Source organism: Argentina silus, assembly GCF_951799395.1.
Source record: "Argentina silus genome assembly, chromosome: 10".
NCBI classification, from domain to species: domain Eukaryota; kingdom Metazoa; phylum Chordata; class Actinopteri; order Argentiniformes; family Argentinidae; genus Argentina; species Argentina silus.
The window spans coordinates 19998764-20020942 of NC_139664.1; the positions used below are offsets into that span (position 1 = coordinate 19998764).

At 41.8% G+C, this 22179-nt stretch overlaps 2 protein-coding genes across 2 annotated transcripts; one reads left to right on the top strand and one right to left on the bottom strand.

Moving 5' to 3' along the window:
• Positions 1-2648: 2648 nt before the first annotated feature.
• LOC310811334 (uncharacterized protein) lies at positions 2649-7294 on the bottom strand (the record flags this gene model as incomplete). Its single annotated transcript, XM_083679455.1, has 14 exons — positions 2649-2818; positions 2994-3083; positions 3725-3898; positions 4030-4145; positions 4331-4406; positions 4578-4712; positions 4838-5009; positions 5233-5285; positions 5418-5525; positions 5671-5774; positions 6015-6086; positions 6484-6696; positions 6955-7082; positions 7191-7294. The coding sequence occupies 14 exons, from the start codon at positions 7292-7294 to the stop codon at positions 2705-2707; spliced, it is 1659 nt and encodes a 552-aa protein (XP_083535581.1). The 3' UTR covers positions 2649-2704.
• Positions 7295-11838: 4544 nt separating this feature from the next.
• Positions 11839-18306, top strand: LOC310811335 (fucolectin-4-like; the record flags this gene model as incomplete). The annotated part of the gene is made up of 6 exons (XM_083679456.1): positions 11839-11865; positions 13316-13406; positions 16212-16506; positions 17244-17398; positions 17750-18035; positions 18156-18306. 6 exons carry the CDS (start codon positions 11839-11841, stop codon positions 18304-18306), a joined length of 1005 nt encoding a protein of 334 aa, XP_083535582.1.
• Between the last annotated feature and the right edge of the window lie 3873 nt (positions 18307-22179).

A 22179-nucleotide genomic window follows, 5' to 3' on the forward strand; every position in this document is an offset into this window, starting at 1 on the left:
CCCTCATGGAAATTAACAGTTGTTCCACTTTTCTGCCTAAAACACTCCGAAGCGCCACCAGGTGTCCCTCAAACTAACACTACTGCAAACATGTCTTGTGAGTGTTTTTGGATGCAAGAACTCTTCTTAGATCAAATAATAGATACTGCAGATATATGAGACTGGGGCTACAGTATCATGTTGCTTTCAATTTAGACTGCTAGACATTTTACTCCAACTTCCGCAACAACAACTTCTGCAAAAAAAGGGTAAAGAGGGTAATAAAGATGTACTGTATTAATCGACTACAAAGTTAATACATACAATATGAAATAAATGAAATAAATTTGCAAAGTGACACTACAGATCTGGATCACGCAGAGCAACCAAGTTTAGAGATGTCCTAAAAGATGCAATATCCACTCTGCAACAACTGAAAACTGCAGCAAATGTTTTTATGGCACTGCAGTTACTTTTCAGGGACCTATACTGTAACAAATGCCTCTATTATAGAGCCATAAGCTGTTCTTATGCCCAAGCACTACTTCACAACAAAAAAGAGGAAAGTACAAAAAAAGGAAAAAGAATACATTCAAGTTACTGTACATCAAGGACAGAAAAATAATCAACAGGAAAATAATCAATGTTATATTGAGTGTTCTCAGGGCATTTGTGTTGTCGAGCCACTATCCGGAGCCTTGAAGCAGTGTGAACAAATGGAGGTCCGAAATTGAATTTTCACCTCCCATTTAAATATAATGAGTTTCCACTCTTTATTTCTAGTATTTAGGAGAGAGGAGAGATAGAAAAATACTTGCATTTCTATGTGGAGCAGGTTGGGTGGTAAAAAAACAACCATGTCAATTTAAACAGATTCAGGACACACTGTTTTGAAAGGTAGGTTCCTGAATTCCCGGTCCAGGTCTGCTTGTCACACACAACCCCCTTCCGTTGAGCTAGGAGGACAGTCCCTTGGATCGTTTCACATTTCCCCTGGCAAATACGGTTTATTATTCATACAGTCTATTATGCTTTGACTGCACCTCTGCCAATCTCCCTACATGCAGTTATGGTCCGTTTGGGCGGTTCTCACAATATTCACCAGGGTGCTATGTGTATGTGTCATAGTAGGGCACCAGTGTTTTTCCTGGTGAGAGATATTTCAACCATAATGAATACCAGACATAAAAACCTTGCACCAGGTGTATTGTACAGTTTCTGGATCATAAAGTATGGTATAATGATATCTGCTAAAAAATATATATTGTAACGAACGGCGGGGTAGAGTAGCTTGCCTTAAGCGGGTATCGAACTCGCAACCTTCCGCTTACAAACCGGCCGCGCTAGCCACAACACCAAGAGAGTTAACTCCCTTGGCGGAGCTGCTAACGGGCCTTACACAGGGTCGTTACACTATCCCCTCCGTTCGGGAGAGCGTGCCCTCACGCTTCACTATACAAGTCTCTCACGTGGACACGCCTCTCCGATGGCCTCACGGGCGCCATCCCACTTCTGACACCAATGTAACGAACGGCGGGGTAGAGTAGCTTGCCTTAAGCGGGTATCGAACTCGCAACCTTCCGCTTACAAACCGGCCGCGCCAGCCACAACACCAAGAGAGTTAACTCCCTTGGCGGAGCTGCTAACGGGCCTTACACAGGGTCGTTACAATATATTCATAGGCTGTGTGTAGCAGTCTACCACGAAAAACATCGGAGTAATTTCGGTGACGATTCAAACTAACTCTAAGCTACACACAACAGTTCACCACATTGCAAATACTTTAACATTTTAAACTTGCGCTCTTGACAAGTGAAGAACACCTCATTAAAACATATGATGGGAACTATGGTATTGGAGGGTAGTTTCTAGAGGCCCAGCAATATCATTCCTCCCATTAACAAGGTACTTGGCGCCCTCTGCTGTTCATAAGAGGTAAAGGACTCTTGGTTGGACACGTGGTTGGAAGTGCAATAATGTAGCAGCAATATTTGGCAGGATTCCAAAAATGTGTGAGTGAATTATTATTGCACAGTCTTGTTATTGTGCACTTGATCATTTTTTGCACTTCTGAGATTTAGCACCTTTTTGGCATCATATTGAAATAAAGAATAATACATTTGAGCATTTCCAGCCTCATGTTTTCTGTCCTCTGATTTCTACTCCCACCAGCCTCTACTGAGCCACACAGAGAAAACTGTAGGCCATGGCAACATGCTGTACCTCGCAATTCTCAACCAATTTCCAGCAATAGAGCTTTCAGAGAAGGGATATTATATATAGATACTATCTTTCAACTACTCAGTCACCATCCTTTCTTCCTATTGCCAGTCACTACCGCTTTCTCAGTATAATTCATACTTAATTATATTGATCTATCTATCCTCCCCTCTTTCATCTATCCTCCCCTCTTTCATCTATCTATCTATCTAACCTCACATCTATCTGTCTATATGCAACCCTTTATATTTATATTTATACCCTTTTATATTTTACTGTATCCATTGTTCCATCCTATTATCTCACTTTCTTTCAACTACCTAGTCAATCAATCTCATCTTTAAACTATTACCCCAACCTAAATAAGTTATTTTCTAGTTTTTATATATTTTTTATTTTGACCAGAAATCAATCTTGCTACATATTGTAGAAATGCAAATAAGCAGGGGTATGAAAACTAAGACTCTGGTTGGTTTGGGCATGTCCGGGGGTGTGGCTGGTGGTCTCACACGGCGATGTGTCCATGTACACGGAACCGGTACAGGCAGGTGTACTCCAGCTGGCCCCAGTTGCTGATGATACGCAGCTCGACGAAGCGAAACACAGAATCGGAAGGATTCTAGGATTTGGAGAGAGAGAGGGGCAAGACAAAATGTATGAGAGAGAGTAAGACTAAGTGTTTAAGTTCAATCCAATTTCTACTTGTATCTGTGTGAGGACATTGGTGTACCTTAGTGGAGTAGTCTAACTAACAATGTAGTCTATCTAACTTTCTAATAGTGAGTCAGACTCACGGGCAGTTTGAAGGTCTGGGTGGGCTCTCCATCCTGGTCATAAGTGAACTTCCCAAGTAGAGTTCCCTCCTCAGTGTCAGTAGACATACCCTGGAAAGAGAGAGAGAGAGAGAGAGAGAGAGAGAGAGACAGAGAGAGAGACAGAGAGGGAAAAAAAGTAATTCTGTTTCTGAAGGGGGAATGGATTCTCAAAAGGGTCATAAATGGGGTCACATTGATGACCTCATTTACACCATGCATCCTGTATCCAGATATGGTCCACATCCAGATTGTGTCCACATGAGAAGGTGTGTGTAAGTGGAAAAATGACACATTGTAATCGGATCTGTGAAACCACCTCCAGAGGCGGACGAGCTGGCATTGTACACAAGTGTAAATGGAATCTGGACACAGCGACTGTTTACCACAGTCTGTTAAACTTCAATTAGACACGTGACCGTGAGCCAAGTGAAGGGACATGTAAACCAAATCCGATCACAATGCAGACACGGAAGTCAGATAAATGGTGCATTGCTAATGCGAGCTGGCCAGATCATATGTCATCATATGTGACCTGATCACAGGACGCATGTTAATGAAAGGTGTAAATGGGGTCTAAGATTAGCAGCACACTTCTACTTCTACGACATATGTCTCTGTGGATAATGTCACACTTTAAATTAAATGATATTCATTCTACAGGTTAGGGGTTAAGTGGTCAGGGGACAGGTCATAGGTCAAAGGGGACTCACATAGACATGGAAGTCCTTGGGGGCGCTGTGGATTTGACCATTAGGGGAGTTACAGCGAGGCAGGTGGTCCAGAGTCACATGGGTGACCTTGATGGGGTGGGACAGGGAGACGGCCATCGTACCCTGCGATCCCTGGAATGCCCAGCACTTACCAGGAAGTAAGACTGGGTTACCCTGGGAGGAGGAGAGGTCAACAGGTGTGTGGATGGAGGGAGAGAGGAGTGGAATGGATTAGAATTGGTCATGGATGGAAAAAGAGAGAGAGAGAGAGAGAGAGAGAGAGAGAGAGAGCTAGGTAGTGCTACCTGGATGACTGTCCGTGGGCTCTCTGATGGATACCACAAGGGAAACCCAAACAATGTCAAAGACGGCGACCGGGTGTGGTATGACTTTGAAGACCTTGAGTTTACCACACTGGCACCTACAGGTACACACACGCACACACACGCGCGCGCACACACACACACACACACACACACACACACACACACACACACACACACACACACACACACACAGAGGTCTCAGCACATTCAGTATTCACAAAGGGTTTACCACTCTATCCAGATACAACAAATGATGAGGAGCATTGATGATGTCACCAACCTTGAGATTCTAAGGCGAAGTCAGGCATTTTGTCTGCCATAGGGGGGCTGCAACCCTGACCATCCTTTTTCATATCCTGCTTCACACACACATACACACACACACGCACGCACACACACACACACACACACACACACACACACACACACACACACACACACACACACACACACACACACACAGTTACACTCTTCCATCTCTTGCAGCTATGTTAGATCAGTGTCGAGGGGCAGGTTGCTCCTCTTACCTGGGCCGCTCTGTCAGTAAACCATTTCTCCATGGCTTCTCTGAGTTCTTGGGTGAGTCCAGTGTTGACGGGGGGCGAGGCTGTGGGGCAGGGCTCAGGAGGGGTCACCTGCACAGAGGACAGGTCCTGCTGCAGCTACAGGAAACACAAGTTCAGACTCAGGTCTAGATTCAGGTTCAGATTCAGATTTAGACAACTTTATTGTCATCCAATAGTTGCTGCCGCTATAGGAAACCAGAGGAGATGTGTGCTGGCGTTACCATGGCACTCTGGACCTCCTGGGTCTCCACCCTCTGTCTGAGCCTGGTGGTCACTCTCTTCAGGCCGCTCATCTCATGGCTCAGCCTTGTAGTGACTGATCGGGCGCTGGTTTGTTCTGCTCTCAGGTCTGTCACCTCCTGGTACAGACGCACCTGCTGTTCTGAGTCCACTCTACACACAATATCATACAAGTCAACTTTATTGTCCATTTTGTGAGAGACAGAGATTTGTCCTCTGTGTGTTTTGTGGACAGTTGTCTAGCTCTCTGCACACACGCACGCACGCACGCACGCACGCACGCACGCACGCACGCACGCACGCACGCACGCACGCACGCACACACACACACACACACAAACATACATCAACCATGCTTAGTATCAGACACACTGACCTCTCCACTCTGACTCTGACCTCCTTGACATCAGTCTGTAATCTCTGTACCGTCTGTGAGAGGAGACAAACAGACTGAATACGCGTGTCACAGCCCTCAACACACACTTTCTGTTGGCTCAAAACTAAGAATACAGACACAGAGTGGACAAGGACAGAGAGAAAGGACATATGCAGGCCTTTCACCTCAGAAACCAGCATCTGCTGGTGTTCCATTTGCTTCAGTAGTTCCATCTCTTTCAGTATCGTTTTCATTTTAGCTTCCAAAGCAGAGTTAAGGACAGCAGTTCCATCCTGTCAAGAAGGTTTAGGGTTTTAACAAGTCTTCATTGCAAGGAACACACATATCAAGTCTAGCCAGGGGGTTTCCCTGATCACATGACCTGACCAGGTAAAACTCTTGGCCCTTGTACAGTGATAGGCTATAGCCATGTCTTACCATAGCCCTGGGAGCCAGGGGGGTGAGAGGTGTGTGTGGGACAGATTGGGTCATAGTGAAGTTCTGAGCCAAGAGGGTCAACATAGGGAACAAGTACCAAAAACCTGGAGAACAGGGAGAGATACACAGGCTCTGTTCAGAAACAACCCCTTCACCCTACACACTCAATCTCAGAGGATTGGATAGGTTAACCAATATGGTGGTAGCTCCTTGATCCTCTCAAAGACTTGCAAATACCTATTCAATCCTTCCATATCTACACAAGTGCCTCGGGGTATAAGAGCGAGTTCAATACAGTTCGGACATGTGATTCCAGAATGTAAAGGGTGTGATGTCACACTAACCGAGGGTAAAGAGGAGGAGGAGGAGGACATGCAGTATGGCCTTCCTCACACCATCGGTGAACAATGGACGAGCTACAGGGGAGAGAGAAGAATGGGTTGAAGCTAATCTAAGATAATGCACACTAAGAACCTCAAAGGAGGGAGAAAACATGCACACACACACACACACACACACACACACACACACACACACACACACACACACACACACACATACTCTCTTATTTACCTGGTGCAGGAGGAGGCGATGGAACTGAGCCTAAAAAGGAGGAAGTACAAAACATTGTAAGTTCCTCTGTGTTTGTGAGCTCTAAATCTTTAGGTCAAATTTAAGTGACCTCTAAATGTTGAGGTTGCTCCTAACCAGAATCACACACACACACACACACACACACACACACACACACACACACACACACACACACACACACACACACACACATACCACACACACACACACTGTACTGACTATAGCAGGTGGAGGTGGTTGTCGTGGTACTGGCTCCATCTGAGGAGGAGTAGCCTGAGGTGCTTAAGGCAGGAGAAAGCAGGCTCAGACTGGGGGCCTGGGCCAGAGTCAGGGTCAAAGCTGGGGTCAGGACTGAGACAGGAGCTGGAGCCATACTGGGAGGAGGCCTGAACGTCTGCCTCCTCTTCACTGCCCTCAGAGCATGGGCCATGCCTGAGAGATAGGAAGGGGGAGAGAGAGGCATTAAGCACCTTTTTCAATCTGTGTCATTAGTGAGTGCAGAGCAGTGGAGCCTGGTGGAGGTAGACATCGAAGGACAGGCTCATTGTAATGTATGGAATGATACGAGGAGTGGTATGAACACACATATTTGATACTATTCCTTATTCCATTCCATGCATTACAATGAGCCTGTCCTCCCATTTCTACCTCCACCAGCCTCCCCTGGTGCAGACGTGATGTCATCTGTACCAGGATAGTCCTCGGCATTGATTGGCTCCTCAACTGCGTGTGGGTGGGTGCTGGCTGTGCTGGTGGCACGGCTGGAGGCACGAGAGGAAGCTGTTTTGCGCCCTCCTGTACGCCTCTTGTTGAAAACCCTGAGAGAGAGAAGGGGGGGTGGGGAGGGGTGAATTTCTATTGGTTTACAATTAAGTCAGTGTTGAACACTTTGCTTAATGCTTCTCTATCAAAGACCACACACTTACTTCACAGAGTTCTCTTTGTAAGAAACACTCGCAGTGCTGCTGTTGGAGTCATCATCAGACTGGTAGTACCCACCTGATGCCAGGCGGGCACTACGCCGCGACATGACTGAGAGAGGGAGAGAGAGAGAGAGGTAGTGGGGGGCACCAAGAGAGAGAAAGAGAAACACAGGGTCAAGTGTTGATTCCACACACTGTTTGTGCCCCTGGCCACTTGGGGGTTGCCCCCAGTAAGAGAGCGTAGAAAAGTTAGTTAGTTGTGGTAAGTCAAAATAAATCACCTTGAAGACTTTCACTTAAGTAAGCAATTGGTTTAGAAATCCAACCACATGTTTCTGCTCATCAAAATGTTTCCTCAAATATAATGCTGGGGAAAGCTTAGCTATTGGTCCAACCTGGGACACACAAACATGTGTGTCTGTGTCTGTAATTTGTTTTATGATGTATGTGTGTCTACGTTTGTGATTTGTCTGAAACAGACTGTCTGTCTTGGACCAGGTTTCTCTTGAAAAAGAGATTTTATCTTAGTGAGACTAACCTAAATAAAGTTGGTTAATCAAATCAACTTACCTAACACTCAGTCTGCAGGTTTAGCGGAAAATATATTTGAGGTCGAAATATGATTAACTTACTACCTACTACTTACTAACTAAAAGAGCTTATGGTCGTAAACGATGTCGTCGATGGGAGGTGTTTGTCCATAATGAATTAATTTTGTGCTCAGGCCTTTGTTTCTTTTTTGGGACGGTGTAACGTTAATGCGTCATAATCGTCTTTCAGCGCGTCAGTCTCCAAGACTCAATTGATGGTTTGATTGCCTGTTCTTGATGTAGAAGTTGTTTGTTTGTGTGTGTGTGTGTGTGTGTGTATGCGCGTATTTGACTTAATGTAGCTTAATACAAAGGTTTTGGAAAAAATATAGGCTTGAAGAGAGTTTAATTCCAAAACGCCGTACTTTCAAACGTATCATAAAGGGGTTTTATGTTGTTTCAATAGTCTGCACACAAAGTGAGTGAAATAGATTCGATGTAACCACACGGCATGCGCCATTCCTTTAGCCCTGTACATATACATTCGTTTGAAAGACGAAAGATTTAATGTAAACGCAAACTAATAATTGAATTTTGAAATTCGTTAGGCTATAGGCCTACTGCATAATGCTACAATCTACACAGCCACCCTTGTTGAGCTTATTTGATTCATTAACAGACCTGCTTCCTACAGCTTTTACGTTTACGTAGGGACAGGATTTTGTCACATTCAACGGACAGAGTACTATAGTCAATCATAGACAATTATACAATCGGGCCTATTTAATTAATTCAACATGTTGATAAATAAGGCCTACTGAACATAAACAACTGTCTAAAACAGGGTGGTTGGCCAAAAAAAAGTATGTAATTGTCCTACTTAGATTGCAATTGTCCTACTTAGTTTTAGGATTATTGAGATTAGTTGTGAATTTATATTTGATATTAGGTGCTTATTTCTCTGCATCTACGCCTCTGCAACGCTCTCTCTGCCGAGGAAAATAGACTAGAAGTGATAGAGATAGAAGTGCTGCTTTCGCATGCTGTCTAGCATGTCTCATAGATCACCTTGAGTTATTCAACTGCGGCTCACGGTGCGGAGACGTTGCTGTGCCGTAAGGACGTTGGTCTAGTTTGGCCCTGATATATGTGTAAATTCTTCGGCAGCAACACAGTAGTTTTCAGGTTTGCAATGAGATGAAATAAAGAGATCTGAAGGTTGACGTCTTTTGGAGAGGGTACTTTATTCGATGTTACAAAGAAATAATGTTTCAGGCTATGTCTCTCTCTCTCTCTCTGGGACTCATCTCCCAGAGAAACTATATAAACTAGCCATGGAATTTGGCCTCGGATGCTACAGGTCCTAGTCCTTCCCTATTATCTGGTGTTATGTCTGTGTTGTGTATTTGACAGGTTGTTACTTGGCCAGAAGTGAGGGGCACATAGAATGCTTGAAAATAGAATACATAAATTATGGGACAATTCTAACACCCTTAGACCTATTCCCGGACACAAGCTAGCTACGAACCCAGCAGACTCATCACCGGGACAGTTTGCGCGTAATGAACACCTATGTTCAGACAGGAATGTTTTTACTGAAAATGCCAATTGCGCACAATCGCCCAACCTCCTAAAAGCCTCATTAGGAAGCGTTTTTTTCCATGCTATATTGCCAACTAACTTGTATTATTGTCCCGTTCTATTTAGGCTATTGTTTTACGCATGGGCTGCACATTGTCATCCCTTTTAACAGGAACGGTAAATGGCCACATCTTCCTGTGGCTACATATGGAGTGTTTTTTATTGTGTGTCCTATATGTCTCCGCTGTATGGCTTTAGTCTGAATGCTGTCCGCGGAAGACTGGAAAAAATGTAGGCTAAAGCCATCTGGCACTGCTAAACTCGTTTATGTAAATAAGCTAGCCCACTAAAAGTTATTGATCCTGCATCATTGGCCGACTTCTGTCTTTATACAATAGTCTATACTGTACCTGCCAGGCTAACGGGCCCTATAGCCTATATGCTCCATTTCCCCAACAATTGCGTCTCACCAACCAAGAGTAGCCTAATATCATTGCATGTCCAGTGTGTTACGCACTCCACCAAACACATCAGCAACAGAGAGGTGCTCCATATTGATAAATGACATTCATTTACGCCTGAGGGTTTAAGTAGCCCTATGGTGATGGGTCCTTGTGCCTTTGGATAATTCCATTTCTTATATTTACCCACAAATCGAAATAACCAATATGCTTAACCAATAAGGTGTGTGTACCTTGGGATAATTCCATATATCATTGTTACTCCCAAATTAAAAGGTTACGAAATAACCTTTTCCATTTCTAAAGCTAATTCACTTTTTCAGGATGACCGTTTTTGCTCGCCGGAACCTCATGTTAACACAAGCAGGCATGGAGCCAGTGGCAGACATATGCCCTTGGCACGATCTAAAAGTCAAGGTAGATGTACTGTGGGCCGACACTTAAAGCACATTCAAAGTACATTACAACTATTACAAGATGCACAGTAAAAAACAATATATTATTATATTATTATAATTTTACAATATATTATTATATATATTTAGGTCAATTTTAAGCAGGGCATCTAGTACATCAGAAGTAGAAAATTGTTCAAATGAAAACAAAGATTCACTAGTAGTTGACTGATCTCCCATGGAGCCAACTGGGGGCTGGGAGATGGGAGCGCAGTCGACCGTCTGACCAGGGTCAGCCAAACCACCATTTCTCTCAAATAAAAACCATGCTGAGATAAAATGCTGGTTAAAGGCATTACTGATCTCAATTATCTCTGTAATGAGGCCAGACTCTGACGAAAGTTCTTTAGGTCGGGATGAAGAGGAATTTCCACACTTCAGGGCTTTAATTGTTTTCCAAAATTTTGTAGGATCACCAGCAGAATCTGAGATAGCACTTAGGAAGTAGCTTGATTAAGCTTTCTTAATTGATGAGGTGCAACTGTTTATCAATTGTCTGAATATCTGCCAATCAGTTACCAAGTCTATTTTCCTATCTTTTGCCCAGGCCTGGTTTCTCAACAAAAGGAGATTTAAATAAAAGGAGATCTGAGATTTGGAATACCAAGACATTAGTTCTATTCTTAATTCTAAGGTGTGTAAAGGGAGCATGTTTATCAGTCAGAGATGTAAATATAGATGAGAAATGTTCTAGAGCCAAATCTGGGGTCAAGTATGCAGCTGATAAGGGAAAGATTCGACCAATAAAGATCATCCTTCAAACCTTGCTCGCTAAAATTTATAATTTATTTTTGTAAGGAAGCGTGAAGCAGATTTTTTTCTCTTTTCAGTTCTAATACAGGCTATTGGACAGTGATCGCTGGTGTCATTTGCAAAAACACAACTGGCTGTCACGCCTGAGACTGCTGCCTGGTGACTCTGGCGCCCCCCTCTGGCTATACGGGTCAGTGCCTCCCAATCTACCCTGAATCATATCTCCTGTGTGTTCTGTCCCCTGTTTGTATAACTAGCCTGTGTGTTCCCCATGTCTTCGTCCGAGATTCTCCCTGTCTGTTGTGAGTACCCTGTCTGCCTGTCCGTATCGTTAGTCCCCGTGATAACCCCGTACCACGTATTATTCCACTTGTTAAGTGTGTACCTTATTTAGCGGAGCTTGTTTTCTCCACCTTTGTTTTGCCGTTTGGTCCCCGTGTTTGTTTGTACCCCATTCCCCTCTTTTGTATTAAAACCCCTGTTTCAGTATTTACGCTGTGTCTGAGTATCTCTCCGCACTTGGGTCCCTCGCACTACCTACCAACCCTAACAACGGCCTTAGAAAGATGTCTAGCAGGGTGGATTTATCTGGGTTCTTCAAGTTAGGCTGTGCTGGTTTTGAGATGTTGAGCATGTTCTGGATGTATTGGACCTTCTGCTAGCTCTTGCTGGGGATACCTTTAAAGATTACAGTAATCCAGACTTGAAGAGACAAGGCAGTGTTCATTCCATTCCATGCATTACAATGAGCACATCCTCCGATTTCTACCTACACCAGCCTCCCCTGCTTTACAGATGTTTTTATGTGGATGTCAGACACCAGGGAGTCAAACGTTATGCCAGGGTTGGAGACTAGATGTTTTTACCGTCGATGGAGTGGTGGGTTATGTTGGACCAGGTGAGGGCTTCAGTGCTGCTATTAAGTTGTAGACAGTTGATTGTCATTTATCTCCTTCCAGAGGATAGCACATGAAAGCATTTCTAAAAAAGTTATTTCCAATGGGGTCAATGGTGAAACAAACAACATTCAATGACGTACAGCAACAGACAAGACATACTACATACAAGAAATAAGAATCAGCTAGCCAACCCAATAAAAAGCATAATTCTTCATAGAAATGCATACAAAAAATACTATTGACCTATTAAAATACAGTCCTGACCTAACATGGCATCCAACTTTAGTCTAACAAACACTTTAAATACATGTTAGTGTTATTGTTGGCATGAGTACTGTAATCACTCCGCACCACTGTAGAAGAGAATGACAATTCATACTGTCACTCGGGAGCTTACTCTCCTTACCAAATATCGTAAGGAGAGAATGTTGCGGTGGCAGACACTGGGTGAAGATGAGACAGCCTAACCATACCAATAAAGTCCAACTTGGTTTCTATTAGGATCTTTGCTCGAAGTTTGTCCTCAGTCTCACTAACATGACCTTGAATATATTGTTTCCTCCTGGAGTGCCTCCAAGACACATGTTTTTTATCTTGTTTTTTTTTTACCGGTTGTTAATATCTGATCTTATCTAAAAGTCCATCAAGTGTTGAAGTTGTGATCTCTATGAATCATGACTATTTTGTCAGGAGATTGACAACAGAGAAAGTGGATAACATTGACAAACATGCTCAAACTTGGTGACTAGTATATAATACCTGTGAGATTCACTTTATTTCTTTATAATTCACTTTTATTATTCTCATCAGCATCTACTGTGAATATTCTTCTGAGAGGACACAACAATGTTACTTTTTAAAAGAAATACAAGGTACCTGAGTACAGTAATTCAAACCTGTTCGCATATTATTTTCTAGGTTTCTTCTAATGCAGCCTATGCTTTATTACAGGATGAGGGTTTACCTGAGGGTTTAATATTCAGTAATGAATTCATTTAAATGATAAACTAAAATACAGACACTTAAAAACAATAAGCAAATACATGGATAAAATCGTCAAGCAATGCTGCACTTAATCAAATGGGTATTTTATAGCACAGACAATTAATGATTCTGGAAAACATCTATCAGACATAGACATTTAAACATCTAACATCTACCAACACCCACATTTGCATATAATCTTCCTTTCACTTTTAGTTTGGCTTCCAAATTTGGTGCATCACAGGCATTGAAACTGGGCACATGGAATATCATATTTTCTATTTACTATTCACAGTTAGTCTGCAATTCTATTTGACGACACAGAAAAAACATTTGAGTGAAATCCAAGTTTGATTTCACTCTGCCATGTGCCTGAGCATCTTGTTTTAACAACTACATCTACATATGTATGCCTTTAACACAGTTTCTTTTAATATTCTTTGACTTGTTGTGTTTCTCCTCCAGAATGATGAGACATTCTTTCTCTTGTTGGCTTTTGTGGGAACGCTAATCAGCACCATCTGTCACAACTCCGCCTCCATGATCTCTTCTGGCGGTGACTAGCACACCTGTCGGCAATCGAGTAATCGATACTCCTAGTGTTGCTGCTAGTCAACGCTGGATCGTTGCCATTCATGGTTTTGTCTTTGTGCCACGCTTCCAGCTCCAGTACCCTGCCTGTCTGACTACCCGTCTGCCTGCTCAACCCCTGCTTGTCTGACTACCCACCTGCCTGCTCAACCCCTGCCTGTTTGACTACCCGTCTACCTGCCCGACCCCGGCCTGTCTGACTACCTGCCTGGCCCGCCTGTTCCTTTCTATTTTACCTGTCTTATTAAATCTACTTGCTATACACTTACCTGCTTGTCCCTAGTCTGCATTTGGGTTCGGTCTCTGATTCGTGACACCATCAGTTTGTCGGTTTACAGTTTGCTAAAAGGTACCTGCAAAGCGTGCAGAGGTCTGGAAAATGGTCTTGTAAGACGAATATTATGTACCAGAGTGATTGCAAGAGGAAAGTTTGGAGAAAAAAGCATCTGCCCAAGATTTACAGCATACCACCTTATCTGTGAAACATGGTGGAGGGGGTGTTATGGTTTGGGCATGTATAGCTGCCACTAGAACTGGATAACATAATTGATGATGTAACTGGTGACAGCAACAGGAGAATGTATTCTGAAGTGTACACAAACATCCTGTCTGCTTGAGTACAAGCAAATGCCTCCAAATTCATTGGATGGCGCTTCATCATACAGTAAGACAATGTCCCAAATCAATCTTCAGATTTAAATCCAATTGAACAAGAATTTAATTTCCTGATGATAAGATGTGAGGCAAAAATTCCTCAAAACTAAGAACAACTGAAGATGGGTGCAGTACAGGCGTGGCAGAATATCACCAGAGAAGATACCCAGCGTCTGGGGGGGTCAATGGGTATTGACTGACTTCAGGCAGTTATTGCATGCAAAGGATTATCGATCAAAGACTAAACACATATGTACAAAAATACCCTTAAATAAATAACTTACAATCTATACTTTATAATAGTAGTATAGTAATTGTTTGATTTCAAATCCAATCTTTTGGAGTACAGACCCAAAACAAGTAAAAATGCTTCACTGTCCCAATACTTCAGCAGGGCACTGTGCATAGTCACCTCCTGTCACCAATAGATGATTTTTGTTGCTATGTTTTTTGATACAAATAATATCCTTGTCAAATATTTTACATATGCACAAATGAAAATCTGATTGTGATGCTCTATGGCCCGGCTTGAAGTTACTGAAAAGGTAACATGCTAATAATTTAATGTTAGCATTGTGGCTGCGAGTGTGAACAGCAAAGTAAACCGACAAATGTTGTTCTAACTTAGGAGTCCTGCAGGGTCTGTACCAATATGAATGAATTATGTCATCAACTAAAATGAAAACATCTGAAGTGTTGGTTGAAAAAGTAAAGAAATTAAGCGACAAAAGTTGTTTGCCCTTCAAATGTCTGTGACACACGTGTCCGGCCTAAACTTCCTTGTAAATGCTTACTGTTGTTCTCCTCCATATCATTGTACAATAAACACATTTCCATTGGCTAGTAGTCCTGTGTCTCTCCATAAATAGGAATCACGTTTCAGTTATTTAACATTATAAAGCCTTATCTATCTGATAAGAGCACGTGCCATTTTACGTGTAGACAACAATACCATAAGATCATTAACCTGACGACTGGTGTATAAATACCTCTGTGGCATTCACCATAGTTTACAGAATTTTTGCATCAACACTGACAGTGACTTTACAGTATTCCTCTGAAAGTGAAGGTAAGATGATGACAATCCTAATTGTTTTTGTTGCTTTATAAGAATACAAACTGTCTGGGATAGTTATAATATGCAATGATGTATTTTGTTTTACTATCCATGAAATTGTCTAAATCAATGTTTGAATAGTGTTTGTTCAGTGAGGCCATAGCCCTGTATGTTTGCGTCTCCATGTCTCTGTGTGTTAGTCTAAGGACGAAACCGCTTTGTTATTGTTTGATAATCAAATCCCAGATTGCCCCTTTAATGACAAAAATTACAATAAATGTGTAGGATGTGGACTAATCTTGACATTAGACTACTTTTGAGGTCTGGAAAACATCTGAGTGAACTTTAACCCAATGTCTCATGTGCCTGCCCTGTGTCCCTGTGTACATTATCTATCCTGCTCTCTTTCCCCTCCAGAATGATGAGACAGGTCGTACTCTTCCTCTTGTTGGCTCTCCTGGGAACACCAATTGGTGCAAATACTCCAAGTAAACACACAGATCTTTTACCTCAAAATTGTTGTCCAGATCACCTTATGAATGTGTGGGCATGTGAAAACGCTGTGTATCGCTAGTTTGAGGATTTTAGCCTGAGTGATGTATTTGGGAGTAAGCCAACTGTTCCCGAAGTGGCCTGGTTTGTTTACATCCATAAGCACCGTGCTAGCACATACATCTATCTAATTATCAATCTATCGTTGTGGTGACCATCTGTGAAATGTTCCTTTAATATCACTTATTCTAGTTATTTCTGTGAATATGCTGTCTTTGAGATTATTTGAGAACGGCACAACCTCTTACTATCAAAAGTATGAGGTTTTGAGGTTTAAGTTAAAACTGGATGAATTTGGGAACCAAGTAAAAACTCTTTGGGCTTTCATTATATATATCTAGTAACCATTAGGGTTATGGGCAGGGAAAATTCTGGGTGCTGGGGTCTAGTTTAGTTTATGGCTGTAATATCTGTAAAATAATACATTTTCATCACATACAAATGACATGGAATTGGATGTTAATGTCCATGCTCTGTACTCACACAATTGTATTTATCCTCCTGCAGAAAATCTTGCCTTGCGTGGAAAAGCTACCCAATCAAAGGTCTTTAGTAGCCCATGGTCAGGTCACAGTAATGCCCACAATGCCATTGATGGGAACCGGAATTCAAATTTCTATGCTGGGTCCTGTACTCACACTATTGCCGAGACCAACCCCTGGTGGAGAGTGGACCTGCTGGACACATACATAGTCACCTCTGTCACCATCACTAGCAGAGGGGACTGCTGTGATGGATCTCTCAATGGAGCTGAGATCCGCATTGGAAACTTGTTACAGGATAATGGCGTTCACAACACAAGGTAAATGTTGAGATATTCTCACCATTGTATCTACCCTACTAAACCTGAATGGAAGAGAAAACTATATAATAGTATAACCAAGAAATGGAGATTAAAACACTTTTTTTTCTAACACCAGTTTTGATAGTAAAAAACATACAGGAAACATGACTCTTTCATTAAATGAAAGTAAAGTTGAAAAGCAGAAGTTGCCCTCAACATTCCCACCAGTGCTCAACACTGCTGTCTCTCCCATTTTTCACCTTTATTTAATTAAAACTGAAGCACACAGTTTTGTGATTTGCTTCCCTGTTTTGCCACATTGAAAATGTGAAAAAGTAAATATGCTACATTTTCTAATAGTGGTCCTCTGTGGCTCAGTTGGTAGAGCATGGCGCTAACCACGCTTAGGTTGTGAGTTTGATTCCTGCTGGGACCATATATACTGAAATGTATGCACTCACTGCAATGTAAGTTGCTTTGGATAAAAGCTAAATGGCATATATTATATTAATAGCGCCAAATATGGGTATATCCTTGTAAACAAACAAAACGTAAAAAAGGTACGTAAAGGCCAGCGATCAACTTTGGCAGTAGATTTACAAAGGGCTTTGTTTGTATCTTTATCATGCAATCGTATTCCTAAATTTTTAATGCAAATTTTTTTTTAAAGAGCTTTTCCGAATGAAAAGCGCTATACAAATAAAATGTGTTATTATTGTCATTCATTATAAATTACCCTCTCCCACTCTCTTCAGAGCTGGAGTGATCTCCTCCCTTCCAGCAGGTAGATCTCTCACTCTGAAGTGGAACACAGGTTTTGAGGGTCGTTATGTGACTGTGGTTCTTCCTGGATCAGGAAAATATCTGATGCTCTGTGAAGTGGAGGTGTATGGGTACCTTGCCCCAACTGGTAAGGATATCACTTGCATTTTTTCTGGAATCATACATTTTATTACTACTGAAACAAGTAATGAAGGGTTATATCCATTTATAGAACAGTGATGGTCTTTAGTTTTAAAAGGCATACGTACAATCATTCAGTTATTCAGTCATATGTTAAAAATAATGCAACTTTGTAATATATATGAATACATTTTTATTAGATATTTATATTGAATTCAAAGCATTACGTATATCTTACTGTAATTGGTTCAACAACTAAAATTCCATGTACAAATTGCAGTGCATGGACAGTCTATAACAAACTAAGTTATATTAGGATATATATAATGGATATATTTTTCTTCACATTTCTGTCCAGGTAAAAATGTGGCAATGGCAGGAAAGGCTACACAGTCGTCATTGGGTGGGTTTGGTTTCGCTAACAATGCTATTGATGGCAATCGGAATGGCATTTATGGAGATGGGTCCTGTACCCATACCAAAGCTAACTTTAACCCATGGTGGCGAGTGGACCTTTTAAAGACCTACAAGGTGTTCTCTGTGACCATTACCAACACAGTGGACAGTGTTCCCAACAGACTCAATGGAGCTGAGATCCTCATCGGAGACTCTGTGGACGACAACAATGGCAACAACAATCCCAGGTGAGAGTTTCTTCTGTTTATATCAAACACATTCAGACTAGTAGTATTTAAGTAAGTCAAACTGTTAATATTAACCTTACTGTCACTTTGTCACTATTTAGTTTCTGCTCCATTCCTCAGGTGTGCTGTGATCTCCTCCATCCCTGGAGGTTTCTCCAGAACCTTCCAGTGTAATGGGATGGAGGGTCGCTACGTCAACGTGGTCATTCCAGGCAGAAAGGAATACCTGACCCTGTGTGAGGTTGAGGTGTATGGATCACCTCTGGACTGATTGAATCAGAGAACATAATTCCTAAGACTCAAACTACTCAATGACTCAAGTCTTTGAAAATGTGTTACCTGTGGTAACATTCTCTTTGTATTCATTCATCAACAATTTAGTCTTTTTCAGTTTTGTAAATTGTATATATATTGAGTACAAACATTAAGATGTGCAGTCCGGGGCTATACTAACCCAAGACCCCAGCAAACTTGTTCTGAAATAAACAAAATGTGTTTCTTTTTTCATGTACATACTATATGTTAATGCACGTAATGAGGCCGAGGCTCAGAGTGTCGTGTAGGAATGACGCCACCTGTCGTAAGACAGTGGGTTAGGGGTCAATTCCTTTTCAATTACGTCAATTCAGGAAGTGAACTCTATTCCAATTAAAGGGGCAATATGTAGCATTTCCCCTTGAAAATGTCCCTAAATAACCATGCTGAATCATTACTAATAATACATTGGCAGTCTGTGACTGTATTCTGATGATTTCTCCAAGTAAACGTACTGCTTGATATTACAGCCTTGCCTGAGTTTTGTTTGGGAAAGAAGGGGATTTGTTTCAAACTTTGGGTTTAGCAAATGTGAGTGTCTCATTTCTCATTTGGCTCATTTCTGTGTTCATGTTTCTGCAAACATTTCCAAACTAAATAACAACTTTCAACCATGCATTCAGAAATGACAACATCTTTTCTGCATAGGCCCCCTATTTATTGTAAATCTACAGTGTATATAAAAAAGAAAGAAAATCTGATTTTTAATTCATTTTTTGGCTTGGTTTGTTGGCTAGCTACAGATGGTAATGAATTTTGGTTAAAACATTTATAAAAAATAAAAAAAAGTGTAAAACGACAGTGCTGATTGGAACACATTGTTTTCAATTCAATGTAAAATACGAGGGAGTGATTCAAATATTAGTATAACTGTGCATATCTGCAGTGTTTCTTTGTATTTTGTATTTTTGTAATGTCTCGTCCTGTTTCTTAGTTTATGTTTGTCTTTGTTTCATGATATTCATTTATTGTTTCCTGTTTACTTTTGAGTTCCTCACCGTGTCTCTCGTTTCAGACGCACAGACCTGCCCTTGTGTGTTTCGCCGCCTGTGTGACATAAATTATGGGACAATTCTAACACCCTTAGACCTATTCCCGGACACAAGCTAGCTACGAACCCAGCAGACTCATCACCGGGACAGTTTGCGCGTAATGAACACCTATGTTCAGACAGGAATGTTTTTACTGAAAATGCCAATTGCGCACAATCGCCCTCCTAAAAGCCTCATTAGGAAGCGTTTTTTTCCATGCTATATTGCCAACTAACTTGTATTATTGTTCCGTTCTATTTAGGCTATTGTTTTACGCATGGGCTGCACATTGTCATCCCTTTTAACAGGAACGGTAAATGTTCCTGTGGCTACATATGGAGTGTTTTTTATTGTGCGTCCTATATGTCTCCGCTGTATGGCTTTAGTCTGAATGCTGTCCGCGGAAGACTGGAAAAAATGTAGGCTAAAGCCATCTGCCACTGCTAAACTCGTTTATGTAAATAAGCTAGCCCACTAAAAGTTATTGATCCTGCATCATTGGCCGACTTCTGTCTTTATACAATAGTCTATACTGTACCTGCCAGGCTAACGGGCCCTATAGCCTATATGCTCCATTTCCCCAACAATTGCGTCTCACCAACCAAGAGTAGCCTAATATCATTGCATGTCCAGTGTGTTACGCACTCCACCAAACACATCAGCAACAGAGAGGTGCTCCATATTGATAAATGACATTCATTTACGCCTGAGAGTTTAAGTAGCCCTATGGGGATGGGTCCCTGTGCCTTTGGATAATTCCATTTCTTATATTTACCCACAAATCGAAATAACCAATTTGCTTAACCAATAAGGTCTGTGTACCTTGGGATAATTCCATATATCATTGTTACTCCCAAATTAAAAGGTTACGAAATAACCTTTTCCATTTCTAAAGCTAATTCACTTTTTCAGGATGACCGTTTTTGCTCGCCGGAACCTCATGTTAACACAAGCAGGCATGGAGCCAGTGGCAGACATATGCCCTTGGCACGATCTAAAAGTCAAGGTAGATGTACTGTGGGCCGACACTTAAAGCACATTCAAAGTACATTACAACTATTACAAGATGCACAGTAAAAAAACAATATATTATTATATTATTATAATTTTACAATATATTATTATATATTTAGGTCAATTTTAAGCAGGGCATCTAGTACATCAGAAGTAGAAAATTGTTCAAATGAAAACAAAGATTCACTAGTAGTTGACTGATCTCCCATGGAGCCAACTGGGGGCTGGGAGATGGGAGCGCAGTCGACCGTCTGACCAGGGTCAGCCAAACCACCATTTCTCTCAAATAAAAACCATGCTGAGATAAAATGCTGGTTAAAGGCATTACTGATCTCAATTATCTCTGTAATGAGGCCAGACTCTGACGAAAGTTCTTTAGGTCGGGATGAAGAGGAATTTCCACACTTCAGGGCTTTAATTGTTTTCCAAAATTTTGTAGGATCACCAGCAGAATCTGAGATAGCACTTAGGAAGTAGCTTGATTAAGCTTTCTTAATTGATGAGGTGCAACTGTTTATCAATTGTCTGAATATCTGCCAATCAGTTACCAAGTCTATTTTCCTATCTTTTGCCCAGGCCTGGTTTCTCAACAAAAGGAGATTTAAATAAAAGGAGATCTGAGATTTGGAATACCAAGACATTAGTTCTATTCTTAATTCTAAGGTGTGTAAAGGGAGCATGTTTATCAGTCAGAGATGTAAATATAGATGAGAAATGTTCTAGAGCCAAATCTGGGGTCAAGTATGCAGCTGATAAGGGAAAGATTCGACCAATAAAGATCATCCTTCAAACCTTGCTCGCTAAAATTTATAATTTATTTTTGTAAGGAAGCGTGAAGCAGATTTTTTTCTCTTTTCAGTTCTAATACAGGCTATTGGACAGTGATCGCTGGTGTCATTTGCAAAAACACAACTGGCTGTCACGCCTGAGACTGCTGCCTGGTGACTCTGGCGCCCCCCTCTGGCTATACGGGTCAGTTCAATTCAATTCAATTCAAAGTGTTTATTATCATATGCACAGCAGAAAACATGTTTCACTGTACAACGAAATTCTTGCTTTGCTGTCCGCAGAATGCCAACCAATGTAAAATATACAATACTAAAGAATATACAATATATACTAAACAAATGTACAAGACAGCAAAATTTAAGGCATAAAATAAAATAGCAGCAATAATAATAATAAAACAGTGCAAATGTAGCAGTGCAATTATGCAAACTGGAAAGTTCAGTTATTGAGGTAGTACGGTTATATTAATCTCCTATGGGTTGTTTAGGAGTCTGATGGCAGTGGGAAAGAAGGAGTTCTTCAGTCGGGTGGTCCTGCATTTAACACTTCTGTACCTCCGGCCTGAGGGTAGAAGTGTGAACAGTCCGAGCTGGGGGTGGGTGGGGTCCTTGAGGATGGAGGCGGCTCTCCTGTGGACTCTGCGGTGGTAGATGCTCTGCAGAGAGGGCAGTGGAGTCCTGGTGATTTTCTCAGCAGTCTTCACCACTCTCTGCAGGCGTCTGCGGTCCATAGCAGTAGTGCTGCCATACCACACAGTGATACAGCTAGTTAGGATGCTCTCAACAATGCAGCTGTAGAAGTTGCTGAGGATCTTGGGCGACATGCCAAACTTCCTCAGCCTCCTCAGAAAGTACAGCCGCTGTTGGGCCTTCTTAACCAGCTGAGTGGTGTTAAGTGTCCAGGTGAGGTCCTCGCTGATGTGGACGCCCAGGTATTTGAAACTGCTCACCCTCTCTACTTCAAGTTCCCGGATGTACAGTGGCCGATGAGGTCCC